At 44.1% G+C, this 24452-nt stretch overlaps 1 protein-coding gene across 2 annotated transcripts in view; it reads left to right on the plus strand.

Annotated features, from left to right (window-relative positions):
• Positions 1-24452, plus strand: part of LOC120986636 (NXPE family member 3-like) — a 97842-nt gene that overhangs the window by 49375 nt on the left and 24015 nt on the right. For both annotated transcript variants that reach the window (XM_040415301.1, XM_040415302.1), the window contains exons 2-3: positions 20600-21091; positions 23563-23783. In XM_040415301.1, the coding sequence (XP_040271235.1) occupies positions 20600-21091; positions 23563-23783 (713 nt within the window). The remainder of the gene's footprint in view (positions 1-20599; positions 21092-23562; positions 23784-24452) is intronic.

Raw genomic sequence — 24452 nt, forward strand, 5'->3', positions numbered from 1 at the left:
TTCTCATTCTGCTTACGCCAAATTCGGACTCTACCATTTGAATGTCTCAAGAGAAATCGAGACTCATCAGACCAGGCAACATTTTTCCAGTCTTCAACAGTCCAATTTTGGTGAGCTCGTGCAAATTGTAGCCTCTTTTTCCTATTTGTAGTGGAGATGAATGGTACCCGGCGGGGTCTTCTGCTGTTGTAGCCCATCCGCCTCAAGGTTGTGCGTGTTGTGGCTTCACAAATGCTTTGCTGCATACCTCGGTTATAGCGAGTGGTTATTTCAGTCAACGTTGCTCTGCTATCAGCTTGAATCAGTCGGCCCATTCTCCTCTGACCTCTAGCATCCACAAGGCATTTTTGCCCACAGGACTGCCGCATACTGGATGTTTTTCCCTTTTCACACCATTCTTTGTAAACCCTAGAAATGGTTGTGCGTGAAAATCCCAGTAACTGAGCAGATTGTGAAATACTCAGATAGGCCCGTCTGGCACCAACAACCATGCCAGGCTCAAAATTGCTTAAATCACCTTTCTTTCCCATTCTGACATTCAGTTTGGAGTTCAGGAGATTGTCTTGACCAGGAGCACCCCCCTAAATGCATTGAAGCAACTGCCATGTGATTGGTTGACTAGATAATTGCATTAATGAGAAATAGAACAGGTGTTCCTATTAATTCTTTAGGTGAGTGTATATGTATAAAAAAAATTAGAAAAGCAGACTGATGTACCAGCCCTAAAAAGGGCTTTTTGGAGTGCTGTCAGGACGCTGTCTTTACAGCAGATGAGTGTTTGAGGACTGGAGTGGACACAGAACACTGGCCTAGCTAACGATTTCCCTATTAATTCAGCAGCAGCAGCACTGTCCCTGCTCTTACCAACACTGCAGCTTCAGAATGAATCTAAGATGGATGCTGTCCTTGCTTTTTGATAGAAGGTGGGAGGGTCTGGGAGGGTATGCTAATTGGCTGGAATGTGTCTGCTGACTGTTAGGTACAGGGTCAAAGTTTATTCAATGATGACGTATAGGGGGCGGATCGAACATCGCATATGTTCGTCCACCGCGGCTAACGCGAACAAGCTCGGCGAACAGTTCCCCGCGAACAAGCTCGCGAACAGTTCCCGGCGAATAGTTTGGGATATCTCTAGAGGAGACCGAGGACGACACTCTCCTGGGTGATGAGCACGTACCAGGCCACTCCATCACTTCCAGTTTAGTGCAAATGGGGCCTCCATGCTCCAGTGTTTGAAGAGGGGGCCCGTATAAAAAGCATAAAGGGCAAGGACCAGTACTGGACGCTATGAGAAGCGAGGAACCCCTGGACTACTGGGTGTGCAAGTTTGAGCTGAGGCCAAAGCTGGCACAATTTGCCATGGTACTCTTCACTTTCCCCTCATTGAGTGTCCTGTCTGAAAGGACGTTCATCGCAGCAGGGGGGGTCGTGACAGTGTGGACTACCTCACATTTCTAAAAATAAATTAGGCATGGATCTCGGAGGAATTCAACACCTGTGATGACCATGTTTAATTGAATTTCCTCATGTCAGCCCACACATATCTACCACAACCCAGAACAAAGAATGGTCCCTGTCTTATGTAAATACAGCGGCATGAAAGGCCTTTTCTGTTCTTTGAATGACTAATGTTTGGGACCTGTAATCCACTGGCCTGCAGTAAAATTGGTATCCAATGACCGTCTAATATACAGTCAGGTCCATAAATATTGGGACATGGACACAATTCTAAAAATTTTGGCTCTATACACCACCACAATAGATTTGAAATGAAAAGAACAAGATGTGCTTTAACTGCAGACTGTCAGCTTTAATTTGAGGGTATTTACATCCAAATCAGGTGAACGGTGTAGGAATTACAACAGTTTGCATATGTGCCTCCTACTTGTTAAGGGACCAAAAGTAATGGGACAGAATAATAATCATAAGTCAAACTTTCACTTTTTAATACTTGGTTGCAAATCCTTTGCAGTCAATTACAGCCTGAAGTCTGGAACGTATAGACATCAGCAGATGCTGGGTCTCATCCCTGGTGATGCTCTGCCAGGCCTCTACTCCAACTGTCTTCAGTTCCTGCTTGTTCTTGGGGCATTTTCCCTTCAGTTTTGTCTTCAGCAAGTGAAATGCATGCTCAATCGGATTCAGGTCAGGTGATTGACTTGGCCATTGCATAACATTCCACTTCTCTCCCTTAAAAAACTCTTTGGTTGCTTTTGCAGTATGCTTTGGGTCATTGTCCATCTGCACTGTGAAGCACCGTCCAATGAGTTCTGAAGCATTTGGCTGAATATGAGCAGATAATATTGCCTGAAGCACTTCAGAATTCATCCTGCTGCTTTTGTCAGCAGCCACATCATCAATAAATACAAGAGAACCAGTTCCATTGGCAGCCATACATGCCCTCGCCATGACACTACTACCACCATGCTTACTGATGAGGTGGTATGCTTAGGATTATGAGCAGTTCCTTTCTTTCTCCATACTCTTCTCTTCCCATCACTCTGGTACAAGTTGATCTTGGTCTCATCTGTCCATAGGATGTTGTTCCAGAACTGTGAAGGCTTTTTTAGATGTCGTTTAGCAAACTCTAATCTGGCCTTCTTGTTTTTGAAGCTCACCAATGGTTTACATCTTGTGGTGAACCCTCTGTATTCACTCTGGTGAAGTCTTCTCTTGATTGTTGACTTTGACACACATACACCTACCTCCTGGAGAGTGTTCTTGATCTGGCCAACTGTTGTGAAGGGTGGGTTCTTCACCCGGGAAAGAATTCTTCGGTCATCCACCACAGTTGTTTTCCGTGGTCTTCCGGGTCTTTTGGTGTTGCTTAGCTCACCGGTGCGTTACAAACTGTTGTTTTGGCCACGCCTAATGTTTTTGCTATCTCTAAGATGTTTTTTTTTTTTTGTTCACCCTTATGATGGCTTGCTTCACTGATAGTGACAGCTCTTTGGATCTCATCTTGAGAGTTGACAGCAACAGATTCTAAATGCAAATAGCAGACTTGAAATTAACTTTGGACCTTTTATCTGCTCATTGTAATTGGGATAATGAAGGAATAACACACACCTGGCCATGGAACAGCTGAGAAGCCAATTGTCCCAATACTTTTGGTTCCTTAACAAGTAGGAGGCACATATGCAAACTGTTGTAATTCCTACACCGTTTACCTGATAAGGATGTAAATACCCTCAAATTAAAGCTGACAGTCTGCAGGTAAAGCACATCTTATTTGTTTCATTTCAAATTCATTGTGGTGGTGCATATAGTCAAAAATGTTAGCATTGTGTCGATGTCCCAATACTTATGGACCTGACTGTACCTCCAGCAACATAATCACTTTGATATTTTCTGTGACGACCACGGGTTATCGAATTCCACCTATTATCATTTGGGGTTTTTTCAAGAAGGGGGATTTCGTTAGCCATGTTTTTAATCCTATTTTATATTTTTAGTTCTTTTAAACATATGTATTTGACATGTATTTGTACTGGCATGCAGTAAAATTGATATCCAATGACCATTTAGTGTACTTAGAACCACATAATCACTTGATCTTTTCTGTATGGTGAATGCCTAATGTTTGGGGCCTGTACTCCAGTGGGCTACAGTAAAATTGTTATTTAGTGACCGCATAATGTACCTCGAGCCACATAATCGCAAGTTATTTTATGTCAGGTGAAAGCCTAATTTTTTTCTAGGCTCCAGCAGGGCAAATTTTTGAGAGTTTCCCTTTAAGATGCATAAAAATGGCCCATGATTAAAATACATATTTTTTGTGGTAATTTATGTCATTGATCCCCCTCTAGTATGTCACTGTCAATGTTGTGGGACTATTTGTGCACTTCTAGTAAGTATTTGGTGGCTGCAAATATGACCTGAAGGTTTTTTAGGTTCACCTGCCATTATAGTGAATGGGGCCAGCCGCGAACTTGTGGACTTGGACTACTGACTATGCTGGTTAGGTGATTGCTTAGACCTGGTGAGGAGAGGAACACAAGTGATTATAGGCCACTTCCACAGATATATGCAGAGAAGGGGAGCCGTAACAATTTAAAACTTAGCTTGTGATGGACGACATGGTGAACCTCCATGCCGCCACTTCTGGACATCGTGTGACACCGCTCCAGTAGTTATGTACACCATCCCACATGCCTCACTCTGTCAATGGTCTACTTTGATGTGGAGTAATTTCCTTGAGTAAATACCCCCATATACTTGCTACACTGGAATACCTAATACAGTGGCAATAGTTAGACTGACAGGAGCCACAATACTAAGCCCCGTGTCCCCTGACGATTTATGGGGCCTTAGTCTTAAGAAAGTGGACTTAGGATATGTCATACTAATGAAACGCGTTGGGACACGCTTACATATCATTAGACACGCACCCTAATTGTGCTTATTATTTTCTTCACTTTATTGATTTTTGAGATATATGCAACTTATATAATTTATATCTCTACCTGCCTTGATATACAGGACTCTGCCCTGAGTCACCCTGTGATATGGTTACCTAGGGATTCCGCATCAGGGCAAGGTTCCGGGCGGGGCACGGACCCCGTGTTAGGTCACTAGGGCCGGATAGGTCAAGTAGGGAGGTACTAGGGTGAGTTTCTTTTCTGAGGCTACTCTAATACCAGGCCGTATGGACACTTTGGATGTCCCCCCCCCCCCCCCTATGGACATCTGATGAAGTACCTACCTACTGCTTGTGACCACCTCCTGTACTAACCCATAACACGCGGTCATTAAGTGAGGCCCTCTTAAGAACTGGTAAGACATTTCCATTTCTTATCCATTTGATCCTTATACTACCTTTAAGGTTCCAGATACTAGGGATATACGGTCCTTCCACCATAGGCCCTTGTGTTAATCACCATAGGCCTAGGGAGGACGACACCTGTGTTGGTGTGCAGCGCTACATACGCGGCGCAACCCTCCAGGGGTCTTGTCTGTCTCTTTGTGTGTTTTTTTGTTTGTAAGGGGTCTTTTACTCCCTATTTTGGGAGAATAGACATATTAAAAGCTAAGTTTTAAATTGTTACTGCTCCCCTTCTCTGCATATACCTTACCTTCCTGAGCGGTACCCAGGTGAACTGCCCCTGCAGTCAAATATCCTGGGAAGACACCATATATATTTTTCCACTTCCACAGACTTGTCAACTGTCCGTTTTTTTTTCAGAAGTCACCCAGGGTTTGTGCTCCCTCCTCGGGCAACAAGTCACCAGGTTGCTTCACCTATTCCCAGGCCCCCCTGCATTCAATTGAACTATTTCAACACTTCTTTGTGATGCCTAAGGCACATTGATCTCAGAAGAAGCCAGACGTGCATAACAGGATTACATCATGGGATTAAGCAGGGTGTGTGTACACCACCTGCGTGAGACACAGAACCTGGCAATAAATACAAAGGTACAGAGCATGAGGCACTATATACCGGTGTCACAGAACACGTGGCACTATCTATAGGGGCGTCTGAAAATATATGCAAATGAAACACAGTGTGTGTCACTATCTACAACGGGATCACTGCTGTGACTCTTTGCTACCTGACTTGACCTATTGCTTGTTTACCATATTGAGCAAACTCTGCTTGTCCTGACCTCAACTTGCCCTCTGACCATTCTTTTATGGGTCCCCTTGATGTCATGCACCAGGGTTATATAGATCTGCCTGGGTCAGCAAACTTTGAATGGACAGGAAGTAGTCTGTTCACCCCAGCAGCCCTCTGTGCCATCAAAGTAAGCACTACTTGGTACACGTATCCTGTCTGGAACACCGAGAGTGCCCTACTGAGAGGCAAAATACTGGATAACTTACTGATCCTATCAGTCACAGCAAGATGATGTTAATGTTTCCTCTGAGTATAACACCGCCTTTGAGGCAAAATTCAGCAGATTCCTCCTGCTCCTCCTCCTTTATGGTACCAGATAATCCATCCATTTGCATCATCTCTGTTTTAATTGCCCCATCCTAGTGGGCTCCTTCTTTTTTCCCTAAGAGGCAACAGCACCCCATGTTGTATGATAGATGTTCACGATAGTCTTCTTTTTGCTGGTTTGTGAGAGAACTAAAGCGTTTGGACTGTTTTACAGAGGAGGTTCAGGTGGAGATAGGGGTCCTGATGACTAAAATGCATAGGTGTGAGGTTGGTGTAGTAGTAATGGCACTTGTAGCCATGATACTGTACTGGCACTGGTAGATGAGGTGACAGTGACATTAGGGAATCAAGAGGGTTGCCAAGGAGCCCATGTCAACATATTACAGGCTGAAAAAAGTGGCAGGGAGGGTGATGACTGTGATGATGATTGTGTGTTGGACTGGACTCGGCTTAGTTCACTTTCTAGTTTTAAAGTGGTTTTCCACTTTAAAAATCAATTACCGAAGTTATTCAACAAAGTCACCTGCGACTTCTCCAATAACTAACTTCTGCTCATCAGAGCCTATGCATTCTAATACTGTATGGAGACGAATCTCCGTACGGTATTATTTCGAAGTTTTTAATGAAGCGACTTCAGATGAAGCATTCGAAGCTCACTTCGCTAAACACTAATTATTACACTCCAGAATTATATCCAGGCCCCTCTTGAACTTTTTTTGCGAATTCACCATCACCATCTCCTCAGGCAGAGAGCTCCATAGTCTCACTGCTGTTACCGTAAAGAATCCTCTTCTATGTAAGAAAAATAGAAGAAATGCTCCAGCACCACGGTGGATGATGTGATAATCCCGGTCTTTATTGTCACCAACATTCAGGTAAATACAGCAGTCAAAAGAATAACACTGGTGCCCACCGGTTCCCCGGATCTACGCGTTTCGAACTGTCGTATTCTTAGTCATGACTAAGAACACGACAGTTCGAAACGCGAATGTTCGAATGTTGGTGACAATAAAGACCAGGATTATCACATCATCCACCGTGGTGCTGGAGCATTTCTTCTATTTTTCTTATCTGCAACTGGGACTGGCTTGAGTCCGCTCCGTGCACCGCTATGCAGGACGCTGAGGTGAGCTGGCTGTAACCCTTTCCATACTGAATCCTCTTCTATGTTTGTGTACAAACCTTCTTTCCTCCAGACGCAGAGGATGTCCCCTCGTCATAGTCACAGCCCTGGGGATAAATAGATGATGGGAGAGATCTCTGTACTGACCCCTGATATATTTATACATAGTAATTAGATCTCCCCTCAGTCGTCTTTTTTCTAACGTGAATAACCCTAATGTTGATAATCTTTCAGGGTACTGTAGTTGCCCCATTCCAGTTATTACTTTAGTTGCCCTCCTCTGGACCCTCTCCAGCTCTGCTATGTCTGCCTTGTTTACAGGAGCCCAGAACTGTACACAGTACTCCATGTGTGGTCTGACCAGTGATTTGTAAAGTGGTAGGACTATGTTCTTATCACGGGCATCTATGCCCCTTCTGATGCAACCCATTATCTTATTAGCCTTGGCAGCAGCTGCCTGACACTGGTTTTACGGCTTAGTTTGCTGTTCACTAAAATTCCTAGATCCTTTTGCAGTAAGCCAGATTGGGGCAATTGCACACTGGCGCAAAATTAATAGTTTTTAGTTTGTGATGCCAATTGCAGCTTGCGCAGGTACTGTAACAGGGCCCTTTAAGATGTAATAGCTCACGTACAAGGTAAGGAATGCCAGAGGGGGATAATGTCTCTGTATATGTCAACAGTGTTTCCTACCTTGATACGGCTGGACTCCTGGATCCTGGCTCACATGCAATAAAGTGAGTGCGGTTAGTAGGAGTAATTGAGGAATGAATGAGATCCAGACAGGAAATATAATCCAACTTGTCTTTACTTAATGATTGGCAGCTTGAATCCATATGGGTACAGCAATAGTCTTGGGTCCCAGCAGGTATTGGCAATATGTGGCAGGAATCAATATGTATTCTGGTTCTATTCATATGCCTAGTAGATCTGGCAGGTATCTATCTTCTGCTCTGTCTATCTTCTGCTTGGTGTGGGCCTGACTAGCTGAGGAGGTAGTTGATTTCTCCTGGTTTTTGGATCTGTACTCTCAGGACTGCTCGCAGGGAATGGCTTCTTGGAGATCTGTAGTTCTGGAGGTGCTGCTTGCTTGTCACCAGCTGAGGAAGATGACTCAGGCTGGGAAGAGTGATCCTTGGCCTCAGCCGAGGCTGGATCCTTGGTTGGGATCCCTGTTTCTGGGAGCTCCTACCAACACAGCCTACCCCAAGCAGGGGGGCTGGTACACACTGACCTAACTTCCTCTCCTCCCCATGAGGTAGGATGAGGGAACATTCCACTCCTCCTCCAAGAGGGGGCAGCTAGGCTGGAAAGAACTAATTTAGTCTAGATATACTAAACTGGCTAAAGTCTGCTGAACATATTGCTGCCACCTGCTGGTGTACATGGAAATTACAGCAAATACATTATACAGGCCTGGAAAATACATATAATGGACAATGCATTGTTAGACTACACAAGATGACAATACATACAGTGGGGGAAATAATTATTTGACCCATCACTGATTTTGTAAGTTTGTCCAATGACAAAGAAATGAAAAGTCTCAGAACAGTATCATTTCAATGGTAGGTTTATTGTAACAGTGGCAGATAGCACATCAAAAGGAAAATCGAAAAAATAACTTTAAATAAAAGATAGCAACTGATTTGCATTTCATTGAGTGAAATAAGTATTTGAACCCTCTAACAAAAAAAGACTTAATACTTGGTGGAAAAACCCTTGTTTGCAAGCACAGAGGTCAAACGTTTCTTGTAATTGATGACCAAGTTTGCGCACATTTTAGGAGGAATGTTGGTCCACTCCTCTTTGCAGATCATCTCTAAATCCCTAAGGTTTCGAGGCTGTCTCTGTGCAACTCTGAGCTTGAGCTCCCTCCATAGGTTTTCGATTGGATTAAGGTCCGGAGACTGACTAGGCCACTCCATGACCTTAATGTGCTTCTTCTTGAGCCACTCCTTTGTTGCCTTTGCTGTATGTTTTGGGTCATTGTCGTGCTGGAACACCCATCCACGACCCATTTTCAGTTTCCAGGCAGAGGGAAGGAGGTTGACGCTCAGGATTTCACGATACATGGCTCCGTCCATTTTCCCGTTTATGCGAATAAGTTGTCCTGTGCCCTTAGCAGAAAAACACCCCCAAAGCAAAATGTTTCCACCCCCATGCTTGACGGTGGGGACGGTGTTTTGGGGGTCATAGGCAGCATTTTTCTTCCTCCAAACACAGCGAGTTGAGTTAATGCCAAAGAGCTCTATTTTGGTCTCATCAGACCACAGCACCTTCTCCCAGTCACTCTCTGAATCATTCAGGTGTTCATTGGCAAACTTCAGACGGGCCTGCACATGTGCCTTCCTGAGCAGGGGGACCTTGCGAGCCCTGCAGGATTTTAATCCATTGCGGTGTAATGTGTTTCCAATGGTTTTCTTGGTGACTGTGGTCCCTGCTAATTTGAGGTCATTAACTAACTCCTCCCGTGTAGTTCTAGGATGCTTTTTCACCTTTCTCAGAACCATTGACACCCCACGAGGTGAGATCTTGCGTGGAGCCCCAGAGCGAGGTCGATTGATGGTCATTTTGTGCTCCTTCCATTTTCGAACAATCGCACCAACAGTTGTCACCTTCTCTCCCAGCTTCTTGCTAATGGTTTTGTAGCCCATTCCAGCCTTGTGCAGGTCTACAATTTTGTCTCTGACATCCTTGGACAGCTCTTTGGTCTTTCCCATGTTGGAGAGTTTGGAGTCTGCTTGATTGATTGATTCTGTGGACAGGTGTCTTTTATACAGGTGACTAGTTAAGACAGGTGTCCTTAATGAGGGTGACTAATTGAGTAGAAGTGTCTAACCACTCTGTGGGAGCCAGAACTCTTAATGGTTGGTAGGGGTTCAAATACTTATTTCACTCAATGAAATGCAAATCAGTTGCTATCTTTTATTTAAAGTTATTTTTTCGATTTTCCTTTTGATGTGCTATCTGCCACTGTTACAATAAACCTACCATTGAAATGATACTGTTCTGAGACTTTTCATTTCTTTGTCATTGGACAAACTTACAAAATCAGTGAGGGGTCAAATAGTTATTTCCCCCACTGTATGCACCTGACATGATGTAGCGGGGAGAAAGAGTTTAGTATGGGATGTTACACTTTTGCATGTCAGTGTTACCGAGTGATTTACCATTTAGTATGTACGGGTGACTTGCATTATTTCTTCCCATGTGCATAAAGATTATTCAAGGCATAGGGAAAAGATAGGGAGGAATTAATCCACAGCGTTTATGTTGAAAAAGGTTAGGTGGGAGAGGTTACAGCCTGGATAATAGGAACAATCCTATTACACCTTGCTGCACTGACTGGGGATCCAAATTGCTATTATACAGCTCTGAAATTCCAGCAAACCTTTGTTATTAGGGTGCAAGTGCTGTTTGATACAGCCATTAACAGGGTTTATTAGAAGTAAATATTTCTACATCTTATTTGCCCTTGTGCGGTGCAGTTATATGTTCTATAGCATTTTTTGGCTCGTATTACTGGGAAAAAAGGGCTTATTGGTAGTGTTGGGCGAGCATGCTCTGCTGAACACTAATTTTATTTGAGCATCCCTCGGCCGAACACCGCGTGTGCTCGAGTGCGATGCTCGAGTCTCCTCCCCGCACGTTTGTTAGCTGCTACGCAGCCAATAAACTTGTGCGGAGGTACTGGCACTCACATGTTGGTTACTGGCATTACAGTGAATGGCTGTCCGGAATCCTCTTCTATGTTTGTGTAGAAACCTTTTTTCCTCCAGACGCAGTGGATGTCCTCTCGTCACAGTCACAGTCCTGGGGAGAAATAGATGATGGGAGAGATCTCTGTACTGACTCCTGATATACAGTACAGACCAAAAGTTTGGACACACCTTCTCATTCAAAGAGTTTTCTTTATTTTCATGACTATGAAAATTGTAGATTCACACTGAAGGCATCAAAACTATGAATTAACACATGTGGAATTATATACATAACAAACAAGTGTGAAACAACTGAAAATATGTCATATTCTAGGTTCTTCAAAGTAGCCACCTTTTGCTTTGATTACTGCTTTGCACACTCTTGGCATTCTCTTGATGAGCTTCAAGAGGTAGTCCCCTGAAATGGTTTTCACTTCACAGGTGTGCCCTGTCAGGTTTAATAAGTGGGATTTCTTGCCTTATTAATGGGGTTGGGACCATCAGTTGCGTTGAGGAGAAGTCAGGTGGATACACAGCTGATAGTCCTACTGAATACACTGTTCGAATTTGTATTATGGCAAGAAAAAAGCAGCTAAGTAAAGAAAAACGAGTGGCCAACATTACTTTAAGAAATGAAGGTCAGTCAGTCAGCCGAAGAATTGGGAAAACTTTGAAAGTAAGGGCTATTTGACCATGAAGGAGAGTGATGGGGTGCTGCGCCAGATGACCTGGCCTCCACAGTCACCGGACCTGAACCCAATCGAGATGGTTTGGGGTGAGCTGGACCGCAGAGTGAAGGCAAAAGGGCCAACAAGTGCTAAGCATCTCTGGGAACTCCTTCAAGACTGTTGGAAGACCATTTCAGGAGACTACCTCTTGAAGCTCATCAAGAGTTCTCATCAAGAACCTAGAATATGACATATTTTCAGTTGTTTCACACTTGTTTGTTATGTATATAATTCCACATGTGTTAATTCATAGTTTTGATGCCTTCATAGTCATGAAAATAAAAAAAAAACTCTTTGAATGAGAAGGTGTGTCCAAACTTTTGGTCTGTACTGTATATATCTATATACAGTCAAGTCCATAAATATTAGGACATCGACACAATTCTAGCATTTTTGGCTCTATACACCACCACAATGGAATTGAAACGAATCAGATGTGCTTTACCTGCAGACTGTCAGCTTAAGGGTCCATTCACACGTCCGTTGTTTCTTTCCTGATCTGTTCCGTTTTTTGCGGAACAGATCTGGACCAGTTCTGTACCCATTCATTTTCAATGGGTCCTGAAAAAAATCAGACAGCTCAATGTCTGATTTTTTTTCAGGACCCATTGAAACTGAATGGGTACAGAACTGGTCCAGATCTGTTCCGCAAAAAACGGAACAGATCAGGAAAGAAACAACGGACGTGTGAATGGACTCTTAATTTGAGGGTATTTACATCCAAATCAGGTGAACGGTGTAGGAATTACAACAGTTTGCATAACAGCTTCAAGTTGTGCATATGGTTCCTTTTGTTTCTCTTTTTGGAATTTCTTCATTATTTTATTGGGCATTTAGAGGTCTTTTCTTATGATGCCCAGATAAACAGAAGGATATATGTACGGAACGGCTAGGATTCTGCTTGCTAGTCCATATATACATTTTTTAATTGCATACATAAGCAAATTATTTTTTTATCTGGATTTTTACTATAACAGTCAAATAAATAAATTTTTCTCATTGTTTTTTATCCATATAAAAAATAAATTTTGTGATGTATGGGGTTAAAATTAGGACCTTTTTTTTTTTTGTCTGCAACCACAAGTAATGATTTGAAATCACCCCCGCACCTGCTGACCCACTCCCAGGGGAGTGACCAAAGGAGGAGGTGGGAGGTTTCTCCTTTTCATTATTTTTTTTTTACATAAGTGGCAACTCTAGAACACTCCTCAGTCATGAATAAGAACGTTGTCGTTTGAAACGCGTAGACTGACAAGGGCATCACTGGTTATTAATCATTCTGTACCTCTGTACCTGATACATCACATGACCAAATAAAGGAACCTACGACTTCATCAATTTTGAGTGCCGGATTTCCTTCCTTTCAACCTATTAAAACACCTATTAGTATCTTATCATTGTTTTTGCCTCCATGTTTTTCAACCCACAGTGACTCCACATGTCCCTGACTTATATCTTCAGGACTTTAGACAGGACTTTAAGTAAAGGAGAACCCCTTTCCCTCTCCGGTTTTTATGATCCTTTAAGCGATGAGCAAATCGACTTTGCATAAAACTTTGTTCTAATACTGTACGGAGCAGGAGCTCTGTACAGTATTAGAGAATGTATTGGCTCTGATGAGCCGAAGATATTGCTTTGTGAAGTCTCACGAGACTTTGTGCAATAAATTAATAAATTTATTTGTACTGTAAAAAATCATTTCCTGAACTCGGGTTCGGTTCCAAGTGGTACCTTAGAACCGAACCCGAGTTCGGGAAATGTTTTTTTTACAGTATAAATCAATTTCTGAAGTTATTATGCAAAGTTATTTGCAAAGTAAAAACTTCTTCTCATCTGAGCCAATACATTCTAAAACTGTACGGAGCTCCTGCAACTTCATCCGAAGTTGATTCGCTCATCCCTAGATCCTTTCTAAATAGATTGTAACCCTGTACGTTAACCACCCAGTCATAGCTATCATCCAGCCATGTCTCAGTTATTCCCACTGCATCATAATCCTAATCCTGCATCATAATCCTACTTCCATTTCCCCAGTTTTATTAGTCAGGCTTCTGGCGTTAGTGTACATACAATTCAGAGTTTTTTGTATATTTTTCACCCTACACCTTTCCTTATAAACTGTTCTAGGCCATCCTTCCATTCCTCCCCCATTTCCTTTACCTTGCCACAGGTCTCAATCTGCACTTCTCCTTCCCTCCTATAATGTAATTACCCTCCCCCAGTCCCAAGTTTAAACACTCCTCCAACCTTCTAGCCATCTTCTCCCTGTCACGAGGGTGTCAAGAGCAACGTCTGACCCCGTTATACCCGGGGTCAGGAAGTCGCAGCGGGTGGCTGTGCGCTCTATGTCTAAAGATAGTGCTGTTACTTAATGGTAGCTTTCTGTGTTTGCCTTGCAATCCTTTCTGTCTCACTCAGGGATCCGTAGCTTCTTCTCCTCAGCTGTTTCTTGTCCAGCAATCCCAACCTCCTTATATTCCCCTCTCCCACTTCTCTGGTTGCCAGATATAGAGCTTCCTGCCTGGACTTCTATACTGACCCACTAGAGCTGTGTATCTGTGATTCCTGGTTGTCGTACCAGAGCATTACCCTCCGGATCCCTGTTGGTTGTTTGTTGTCGCCCACCTGGGATTATATGTTTTGTCTGTATTGTCTGTCCTCTCCCTAGTGTTTCCCTTTAGTGTTAGTGGTGCGGACTAATGTTCCCACCGCCCTATTCACTATGTAGGGCTCATCTTAGGGAAAGTCAGGGTTTAGGCACGTGATCGGCGTACGGGTGAGAAACCCGTCTAGGGACGTCAGGGCAGTCAGGTGCCAGCCGCAAGGTGAGTTAGGGGTCACCATCTTTCCCTCTCCCTTGGACAGGGCCTTCCTTTTCCCTCCCTTTGCGTCACGTATGTGATCGGCACGCCGGTCGTGATATTATATCTGGCCCCTATTATTTTTTTTTCTCTTCTGCCTATTTAAAATCCAGCATGGATCCTATTGCCGCTTTGACAAAGCAACTTCAAGGCCTGTCTTTGGAGGTGGCAGGATTGAAGGCGTCGGTCCTCCAGCAACAGCAGCAATTGCAGCAGACCGCAAGTCCTGCAGTTGCTATGGGTAACCAGGTTGCTCCAGAATACAAGGTTGTTCTTCCTGACAGATTTTCTGGGGGAAGGGACAAATTTGTGACATTCCGTGAGGCCTGTAAGTTATATTTTAGGCTGCGCCCCTACTCCTCTGGTAATGAAGAACAGCGGGTGGGGATTATGGAGGAATTTCTTGGGGCTTTGGGTCTCATATATGATGACCCTGACCAAGTCGCCCTGGCTGAGTCGAAATTATGGAGACTGCTACAGGGGGAGCGGCCAGCAGAGGAGTATTGCTCAGAGTTCCGTAGGTGGGCTACGGATACCCAGTGGAACGACCCGGCTCTCAGGAGTCAGTTCTGCTCTGGGTTATCCAAAAGGGTTAAGGATGCGCTTGCGCTGTATGAGACCCCCTTTTCCCTTGATGCTGTTATGTCCCTTTCTGTCAGAATAGATAGACATCTTAGGGACAGATTGAAATATCCTGAGCAATTAGTAACCCCTCCCAAGCAGCAGTTAGTCTGTACAGACCTAGACGAGCCTATGCAGCTAGGATGAACTACTCGTCAGGTCCGTCCTCCTGAGGCTCGCTGTAGGCGTGGGGTTTGTTTTTTCTGTGGGGGGAAGGGTCATTTCATTAATGTCTGTCCTTCCATACTCAAAAACAAAAGACCGTCGGAAAACTACTAACCCCAGGCTGTGTGGAGGATGTCAGCCGGGGGGTATACGTTTCCTCCATACGAACATCGCAATTTGTGTTGCCAGCGGTTGTTGTTTTTGGTGTTAAGACGGAGACTATTTCTTTCTTCCTAGACAGTGGAGCAGGAGTAAATTTAATAGATGCCCAGTTTGCCCAGACTATGGGTTTGTCTCTCTGTACGCTACCCATATTCGCTATTGATTCTGCTCCTCTGTCTCAGAGAAACCTTACTCATATTGTCCATAACTTACACCTTCGGGTAGGGGACCACCTTAACGAGTGTCTTTCATGTTATGTTCTGGAGGGCCTTCCCACTCCTGTGGTATTGGGTCTTCCCTGGTTGGTAGCGCACAATCCAGTGGTGGATTGTCAGGCCAGGGAGATATTGGAGTGGAGTGAGCATTGCAGAGAAAATTGCTTAAATAGCAATTGCTTATTCGCCTCCAAAGCTACTCTTTTGTTTTGGACTTTGAGGATGTTTTCTCTGAAAAAGGGTGTCAGAAGTTACCACCTCACCGTCCTTATGATTGCCCGGTTAACCTGATTCCCGGTGCGAAATTACCCAAGACCAGGTTATATAATCTTTCGGGTCCCGAGAGACAAGCCATGAAAGATTATATCTCCGAGAGCTTGGCTAAGGGACACATCAGACCCTCTTCTTCACCCGTGGCTGCAGGGTTTTTCTTTGTTAAAAAGAAAGATGGGGGCCTGCGTCCTTGCCTAGATTTCCGTGAACTAAACCGCATAACCATCCGAGACCCATACCCTCTTCCTCTCATTCCTGACCTGTTTAATCAGATTGCAGGTGCTAAGTGGTTCTCCAAACTTGATCTTAGGGGGGCCTACAATCTGATTCGTATCAAGGAAGGGGATGAGTGGAAGACAGCCTTTAACACCCCGGAGGTCATTATGAAAATCTAGTCATGCTTTTCAGTCTGACCAATGCTCCCGCTGTCTTCCAACATTTTGTTAAAGATATTTTTAGTCATCTTATAGGCAGGTTTGTGGTGATATACCTAGATGATATTTTAATTTACTCGTCTGATCTAAGACACACCAGGTACATGTCAGACAGGTACTGCAGGTTCTACAGACAAATAAATTATATGTGAAAATTGAGAAGTGTGTTTTCGCCGTTCAGGAAATACAGTTCCTGGGATATCTATTATCTGCTTCAGGTTTCCGTATGGATCCTAGGAAAGTCCAGGCAATTCTAGATTGGGATCTTCCTGAGAACCTTAAAGCACTGCAACGGTTTTTGGGTTTCGCAAATTTCTATAGAAAATTCATTAAAAACTATTCTGTGATTGTCAAACCCCTTACTGACATGACTAGGAAGGGGACTGATTTTTCTATATGGTCTGACGCCGCCAAAATGGCATTTTCATGCCTCTCGTACTGAGAGATCTGGTGCTGAGTGTCCGGAGGCCCATCGTGGAAAGGGGGGTACTGTCATGAGGGTGTCAAGAGCCACGTCTGACTCCGTTATACCCGGGGTCAGGAAGTCGCAGCGGGTGGCTGCGTGCTCTATGTCTAAAGAAAGCGCTGTTTCTTAATGGTAGCTTTCTGTGTTTGCCTTGCAATCCTTTCTGTCTCACTCAGGGATCCGTAGCTTCTTCTCCTCAGCTGTTTCTTGTCCGGCACTCCCAACCTCCTTATATTCCCCTCTCCCACTTCTCTGGTTGCCAGATATAGAGCTTCCTGCCTGGACTTCTATACTGACCCACTAGAGCTGAGTTGCTGTTATCCCTGGTTGTCGTACCAGAGCATTACCCTCCGGATCCCTGTTGGTTGTTTGTTGTCGCCCACCTGGGACTATATGTTTTGTCAGTATTGTCTGTCCTCTCCCTAGTGTTTCCCTTTAGTGTTAGTGGTGCGGACTAGTGTTCCCACCGCCCTATTCACTACGTAGGGCTCATCTTAGGGAAAGCCAGGGTTTAGGCACGTGATCGGCGTACGGGTGAGAAATCCGTCTAGGGACGTCAGGGCAGTCAGGTGCCAGCCTCAAGGTGAGTTAGGAGTCACCATCTTTCCCTCTCCCTTGGACAGGGCCTCTCATTGAGATACAGCCCATCCCTATGGTAGAGCTTGTACCTCTAACTTTTTCATTTATGGCAATGTACACCATGATTGCTGAGTCTTCACCTAGTAATCAATCAACCTCATCTGTGATATGTTAAACTCGAGTGCCAAGAGTACAATAGACTGTTCGACAATCATTGTGACAAATCTCCCTATCTGTACCTCTAATGATTAAATCTCTCACTACCAGTTCCTTGCTGGAGCTGGCGTTCCCCTGACTGGCAGAGGAAGTTTCTTGCTGCAGCAATGCTATTTCTGAACTAACATTTCTCTCATCTGCCACAGAGTTGCTGCCATACCACTTAGTGGATGCCACTGCCTTTAGCAGTGGTGTACCGCCAATATAGGCAGACCACGCCGTTGCTATGGGGCCCGCGGCACAGGGGGGCCCGGAGCGCATGGAAGGCCCCGCCCCCTACTCTGCATAAGATAGTGACTGACAGTTTATTCATAGGAGGCGTCCCGACTGCCGTGGACCACCCACTTGTTTTTTTTCTCCCTCCGGCTCCTACCCCGGGCCCCCCCTTGACACGCCACCCCTCCCTGTCTGACCTCCGGGCTGCGGGCTCCCTCCCTCCTCCAGGCTGAGCCTGCGCTCATCTGCATTTCACACTGGCCAATCAGCTTTTAGCAGCGCAAAGATCCTGCTGCTGATTGGCCAGTGTAAAGCTGGCACAGCAGGAACAGCGCAGGCTCAAGCACGGAGTGCCCGCCATCTGACTGCCGCCCTCAAGAAAAATCATCTGTGTGCCAGTGAGTGCAGCCCCCCACCCCGGCCCATAATGAAGGAAGGACCGCTCCGGTCAGTGGACATAGAACCCGGGGGATGGAATAAACAGACTTGTGTGCCACATACAGTAAGAGGTCTGACAATAAAAAGTTCATATATGTGTATCAGGATGGGTATTTTTGATGGGGGAAGAAACACCAAAGAAAAAAGGCCAGCACAGAAATGAATATATGATTAATCTTTATTATGGTCTCAAACCAGGACCAGAAGTAAAAATACAGATAAAATACAATACATTGTAATGTATTGTATTTTATCTGTATTTTTACTTCTGGTCCTGGTTTGAGACCATAATAAAGATTAATCATATATTCATTTCTGTGCTGGCCTTTTTTCTTTGGTGTTTCATCCTACGTGCAGGCTTGGCACGAGTACTCACTTCAGTGAGTCATATATTGGTGTACATTGATGGGGGAAGGCAGCAGCAAGCATTGGGATTTTTTTTGGGGATGGGCCTGTGGGCTCATAGAGGACTCAGGAGGACAATGTGCTTTCCTCCTACTCACTGTACTCCTGAGTCCTCTATGAGCCTACAGGGCCCCCCAGCACATCAGTCACCTTGCGGGCGGGATATGATTGGTGGCTATGTATGTGCACACTCAGCATCAGCAGCAGTGAAAGGGGCTATATATAATGCCCCCCAAAATGCCCGGGGCCAGGCACCTTACTTACCTCATTCCCCGGCACCCGCATTGCTCCTGATGCCCGCAGTGTCGCCACTGCCTCCCGTCACGCAGATGAAAACATCCAGCGACATGGTGGGGCAGTCAATAGCAGGCCACGATGGGAACGAGCCTCCCTAGCATCGTGGGTGACTCTAGGGAGGCTCATTTCCGACGCAGCCTGCTATTGTCTGCACCTCCCCCCCCCCCCATTGGGCATAAGTATTATCTGTATGTGGTGCCTGGGCATTTTGGGGGGCATAATAGGGGTTAGATAGTCCCATTTAACCCTTAGGATACCGGAATTGGCAAATAGGGGTGTGGCAGGGGAGGAGCCAGGGCAGGAGGTGGGATGGGCCAGGGGTGGGTAGTGGGCGGGGTTAGGGGCCCAATTCAGATTCTTGCTATGGGGCCCAATGATTTTTATGTACGCCCCTGGCCTTTAGGGAACTGATGGCATGTGCAAAGCCTTGATAGAATATACCTAGTCACTATTATTAAAAAAAAAGACGTCCCTCCATTGTACTTTCACATTGGAACATGGGCTGCTCTTTGGTAGTGCTCCTGTGTGGCAAGGTGCAAACCATCACTAACACCAGCAATTATGGCCAGGGACTTTATATGTCTTTCACAACCCACTGGGTCAGCGTTTTGTGTGGCAGCTGTAATGCTGCATTACATCAACAAAGCCAGATCCTTTTGACACCTTATCCATGTCCACCTTAAAGTACATCCTCCCATCCAGGGCAGAGCACATGACAAAATGCTGGAAAGTTCAAGGAGATTGAAAACTTATTAAAGTCACTGTATATACAGTACTCACAAAAAGTTAGCAATATTTGGCTTTCAGATGAAATTTATGGAAAACCTAAAATGTTCAGGCTACAGTGATATATCATGACAGTAGGGAATTTACATAGAAGGATGCAATGGTGATTTCCTCATCTCAAATTTATTGAAACAAAAGCCAACACCAGTGGTGGGTTTACCCTCACAAAAATGTCACTGTCTCAATAACTTGTCATGTGGCCTTGAGCATCAATTACAGCTTGACAACAATGTCTCATGCTGTTCACAAGTCGACTTATTGTTTGCTGAGGCATGGCATCCCACTTTTCTTGAAGGGCGGGCCTCAGGTCATTGAGGTTCTGGGGTACAGAATTAAAAGCCTCTACACAGCGAATCAGCTGATCCCATATGCTTTCAATGGGATTCAGGACTGGAGAAAGAGCAGGCCACTCCATTTGAGGTACCCCAGCCATTCCCTAATGATGCGATATTGATGAGCTGGCGCATTGTCATCTATGAAGTTGAATTTAGGTCTGTGTTCTTCATGCAGAGGCATAATGACTGGATTAATAATATTATCCAAGTAGTATGGGCTTGTCACAGTACCATTCACAAAGTGTAGGGCAGTTCTGTCTTGATGAATTCCATATTTCTGGCATATCCAGTGGATATGCTACAAATATCTGCTTTATATTGGGAATAACCATTTAATTGTATCAGAGGCTGAAATAAGCAGCATACCTGTGACAATTAAACATAGTCAGAACAGCTTATTCTAGATGTGTACAAAAAAATCATAGGGCCACAGAGAAAAACTCAGAATAGGCCCAATCCTCCACTATGAGCTTGGACAAATGTTCTCTGATTTCAATGTCTTGGAGAGTTTTTTTCTGTCTAATTCTGTACATGTTCAATTGGATGCCAAATGTAGGCCGATATCCCATAGGATGGAGCCTATACTGCAAAGGTAAATGCATTAGGCCTTGTCTTAGACCTCTGTGATTTGTATATTTGAATATACCCACAATTGTTACCTATTTAATGTCTGAATAACATCAATCTTCAGATCATCTACAGAATAAATATGAGAGGACTTTCCCTAAAGCAGAACAGTAAAACAGCAACAATGATCATGACAACTTGGCCAAAGACGACCCATCAGGACAAAGAGTTACACACCCTTTTAAAGTTGACTGAATGGCCACTACCCCTGCTCAACACAAGTTTAGAGTTTTCTACCTATCCAAGAACTTCAATATATTTTTTGCTTCATCCTCGCTCTACCTATGTCGTGGGAGAAAAGTTGGAGGTTCTCATCATAGCAAAAGACCATAAAGGTCGAACTAAGAGCTATGGTGGAGACTATTTCCATGCTAAGCTTCATTCCCCAAGCCTGAAAGCTGGTGTCAGTGGTTCTGTTTCTGACAACTACAATGGTACCTACACAGCTTCCTTCATTCTTCAGTGGCCAGGTGAGACCATGGTCTCCATAAAACTCATGCATTCCAGTGAAGCCATTGCAATTTTGCATGAAAAAAGATCCACACGCCCAGATAAGGTAATGAAATACAGATAACTAATGAACCTGTTCTCTGGTGTTGAAGCATTTCAATGTATTGTAATACATGCATAGACTCCAAATAGGTACATACGGATGTAGTAGAGTTAATAGACATGCTTTATGAGACGTGTTATCTAAACTAAAGCAAACACGTTCAATTTCCTTTCATTGGCTTTTTTTTCAAGATAACACAATGAGTTAAGAAATTTGAGTTAAGAGTTTGTATGTTAACCCTGCTACATCTGTATACACAGTCGAGTGGACTGGTAATGACTCAATAAGGTCCTGGTAGCTTGTCACAGAGTCATGTACATTTCACGGCTTCTAAAGGGTGAGCTGAGGAGGATCCATAGAGTTAACAGGACGATCAATGAGGTTGCACAGATGATCGGTTGGGTTCAAGTCCGGGGAATTAGGGGCCAGAGTAGCACTTGAACGTCCCGGTCATGATCTTCCAACCAATGTTGGACATTTCTAGCCATGTGACATCTTGCATTGTCTTGCTAGAAGATCCCATTCACCCCAGGGAAGACAAGCAGAATGTATGGGTGTATGTGATCTGCTACAATAGATTCATACCCAACTTGGTTGAGAGTGCTTTCGATGGCCCAGAGAATTTCCCAGACCACCAGTTGTGTTCTTCCAGCAATGGTTGCAGGCAATTTTTTTTTCCTGATATTTCTCACCTGGCACGTCAATGTTCAACCTTTCTACGAAGCAGAAAACGTGACTCTTTAGAGAAGGCAAACCTTTGCCAATTCTGATTCTTCCACGAAAATTGAAGCCTTTTCTGTTGATACAACTTTGTACGGTTTGCTGACCTTTTGTTTTAGACACTTCTGGTAGCCCTTTGGTTCATTCTGGCTGCCAACTGCTCCATTGTAGCATGTTGGTCCCCTCTAATGCACTTTTGTAGCCAGCGTTCACCTCCCATATCAATGGCACATGATGTTCTACAGTTTCCATGTTGCTTTATTACAATGGTGCCATTTGTCCACTCATAATACACTTTCACCAGAGCACCATGAGAACCGTTCACAAGTTGTGCAGTTTCAGAAATACTGCCACACATGGCCCAAAAGTCAATAATCAACCCTTTTTGCAACTCTGATAAATCTCCCCTTTTACACATGACATCAATAAGGGATATGTGTACAGACAACCTTATATACCAACTAAGCCAGCTCACTACATGTGACTTCCTTCATGACCTGTGCGCTGCTGAGATCGAAAATATGAAGTGCTCCTAATAATGTGACTCAACTGTGTATATACATCGGTGCAGAGGGATAGTCAGTATGAAGTCATTCTAGGGCAGTAGCTGAGCTAAGATTGGCTTTCTAAATTATCTAGAGTATTTGAAGGGTTAACACTTCGTCCAACAGTGGGAAATGTAGAAGTGGAGTTAATAGTTGATTCCCTTATGGTAAAGGCTAAAGAGGTTTTCATATTGAAGGACTACTCTCAGTATAGGTCATTAATATGAGATCGACACCCCGCTAATGAGCCGCAGAGGCCTCAACACTATTGGAATGCTTAGGCCTCTTCCTAGGTCATGTGACGCAGCATTCATCAGTCACATGACCTAGGAGCAGCTCAAGTGTATAGGGCTGAGCTGTAAAACCAAGCACAGCCATTATCAATTGGATGTCACTTTGAGGAATCTGTGTCAATCACTGGAGCTCCAAGGAGCACGACACCTTCCTCAAACAACTGATCTGCTATGTAATATTGATGACCTATACTGAGGATAGACCATTAATATGAAAATTCTGGAAAACCCCTGCTGCCAGGTTTTCTCACAGATTACAGCTGATAACTTTAATGTCATCCAGGAAACTTTGTGCTCAATTTACTGTCTAGGAACCCTTTTGACAAGTAGGGATGGTCAATGTAGAGTACCTCTCTAACCAGGTTCGTACTTGCCTATAGGAGAACAGGTTAATCCCCCAGTGGGTGTCTGAGCAAGGGTGGGCCCCCAGTCCCCCACACCTTGCACAAATGACACATGGCACAGTAGATTGACTGAACTAGATACAAATAGGGAGCTTGCAGAATCTCACCCAGCCTAGGCATCCATATGAAAACTAGGTAGAGACTACCCAGCTTATTATTTTTGGTGCATCGGGTGACTGAGAAGACTTCTAGGCACAACAGCATGCCAGCTAGTATTCTCTTTTCCCAAGGACCCACTTACTTGAAGTAGCTGCAGGGTCCCCATATTCATTCATCTGGATTATTTCCCTGTGCTGACTGTTCATGCAATTAACAAAAATCAGTTGACCTCGGAAATGTGTGGGCAGCGATACTGCAAATCTCTTCCCTATTTTCCAACCTGATTGGTAGCTTTGGGTAACGCACCCACTTTTTGTCTATGCTACTTTCCATAAATGAGGGGTATGAGTGCACCCAGAATGCTGACTAAAGTTTAACCATGTTATGCTCTACTTGTCATTATCTTCGGCCAGGTTTTCTTCAAAGGTTATTTTTTTAAAAATGGGACAGAAGAAGTGGTGGAATGTAACTTTAACCTTCCTGGACAAGACGTTTGTGAATATTATGACTCGCGGAATGAAGAAAAATGGGTGTGTAAGAGGCCGAAAACACTACCATGTGAAGCTCTTCGAGACCACTCATCTGGAGGCAACCGTCATATCCTAAGCATAGAAGAAAAAAAGTTCTTCTCAATGTAATTCACAATTTTATTCTATGTTACCTAATTTTGGCGACACAGTTCCACACGGCGACATCTATGGTTTTGCCAAGCAATGCTTTGTGAGCCTTTGGATAGACTGCGATTTAAAGGGTATAGCCAAATGTGCCATATAGAAAACCAGGCATTGCCATTGTTGTTCATGAAGGGTGTTGCCTGTTAACAGAACAAAACACATGAAAAAGAATTTCTCACACCCTGTACTTCAGATTTCTTACTTCAAAAAGTTTTAAAATATGGCTATGCAACTTTTTGAGCATATCTGTACAAGAAATTAGCATTTTTAAATCACTATTTTTAGAGGGGATGTGGTTATCCTGTCAAGCTGACTTTAAAGAGATTGTCTCACTTCAGCAAAAGGTATTTATAATGTAGAGAAAGTTACTACAAGGCACTTCCTAGTGTATTGTGATTGTCCATATTGACTCCTTTGCTGGATTGATTATTTTTCCATCACATCATCCAAGAGCTACGACCACCCTGTAATCCAGTAGCGGTGGTAGTGCTTGCACACTATAGGAAAAAGTGATAGCCTATGCATACCCCCGCAATCTTGGCCATCAAGGACAGAACCAGAACCTTCTGAGAGTATTCATTTCAAATGCCAGGAGATTACCCAGCCATGATCCAGTGCACAGCTGTTTT

This window comes from Bufo bufo, chromosome 1 (genome assembly GCF_905171765.1).
Source record: "Bufo bufo chromosome 1, aBufBuf1.1, whole genome shotgun sequence".
Taxonomy (NCBI): Eukaryota; Metazoa; Chordata; class Amphibia; order Anura; family Bufonidae; genus Bufo; species Bufo bufo.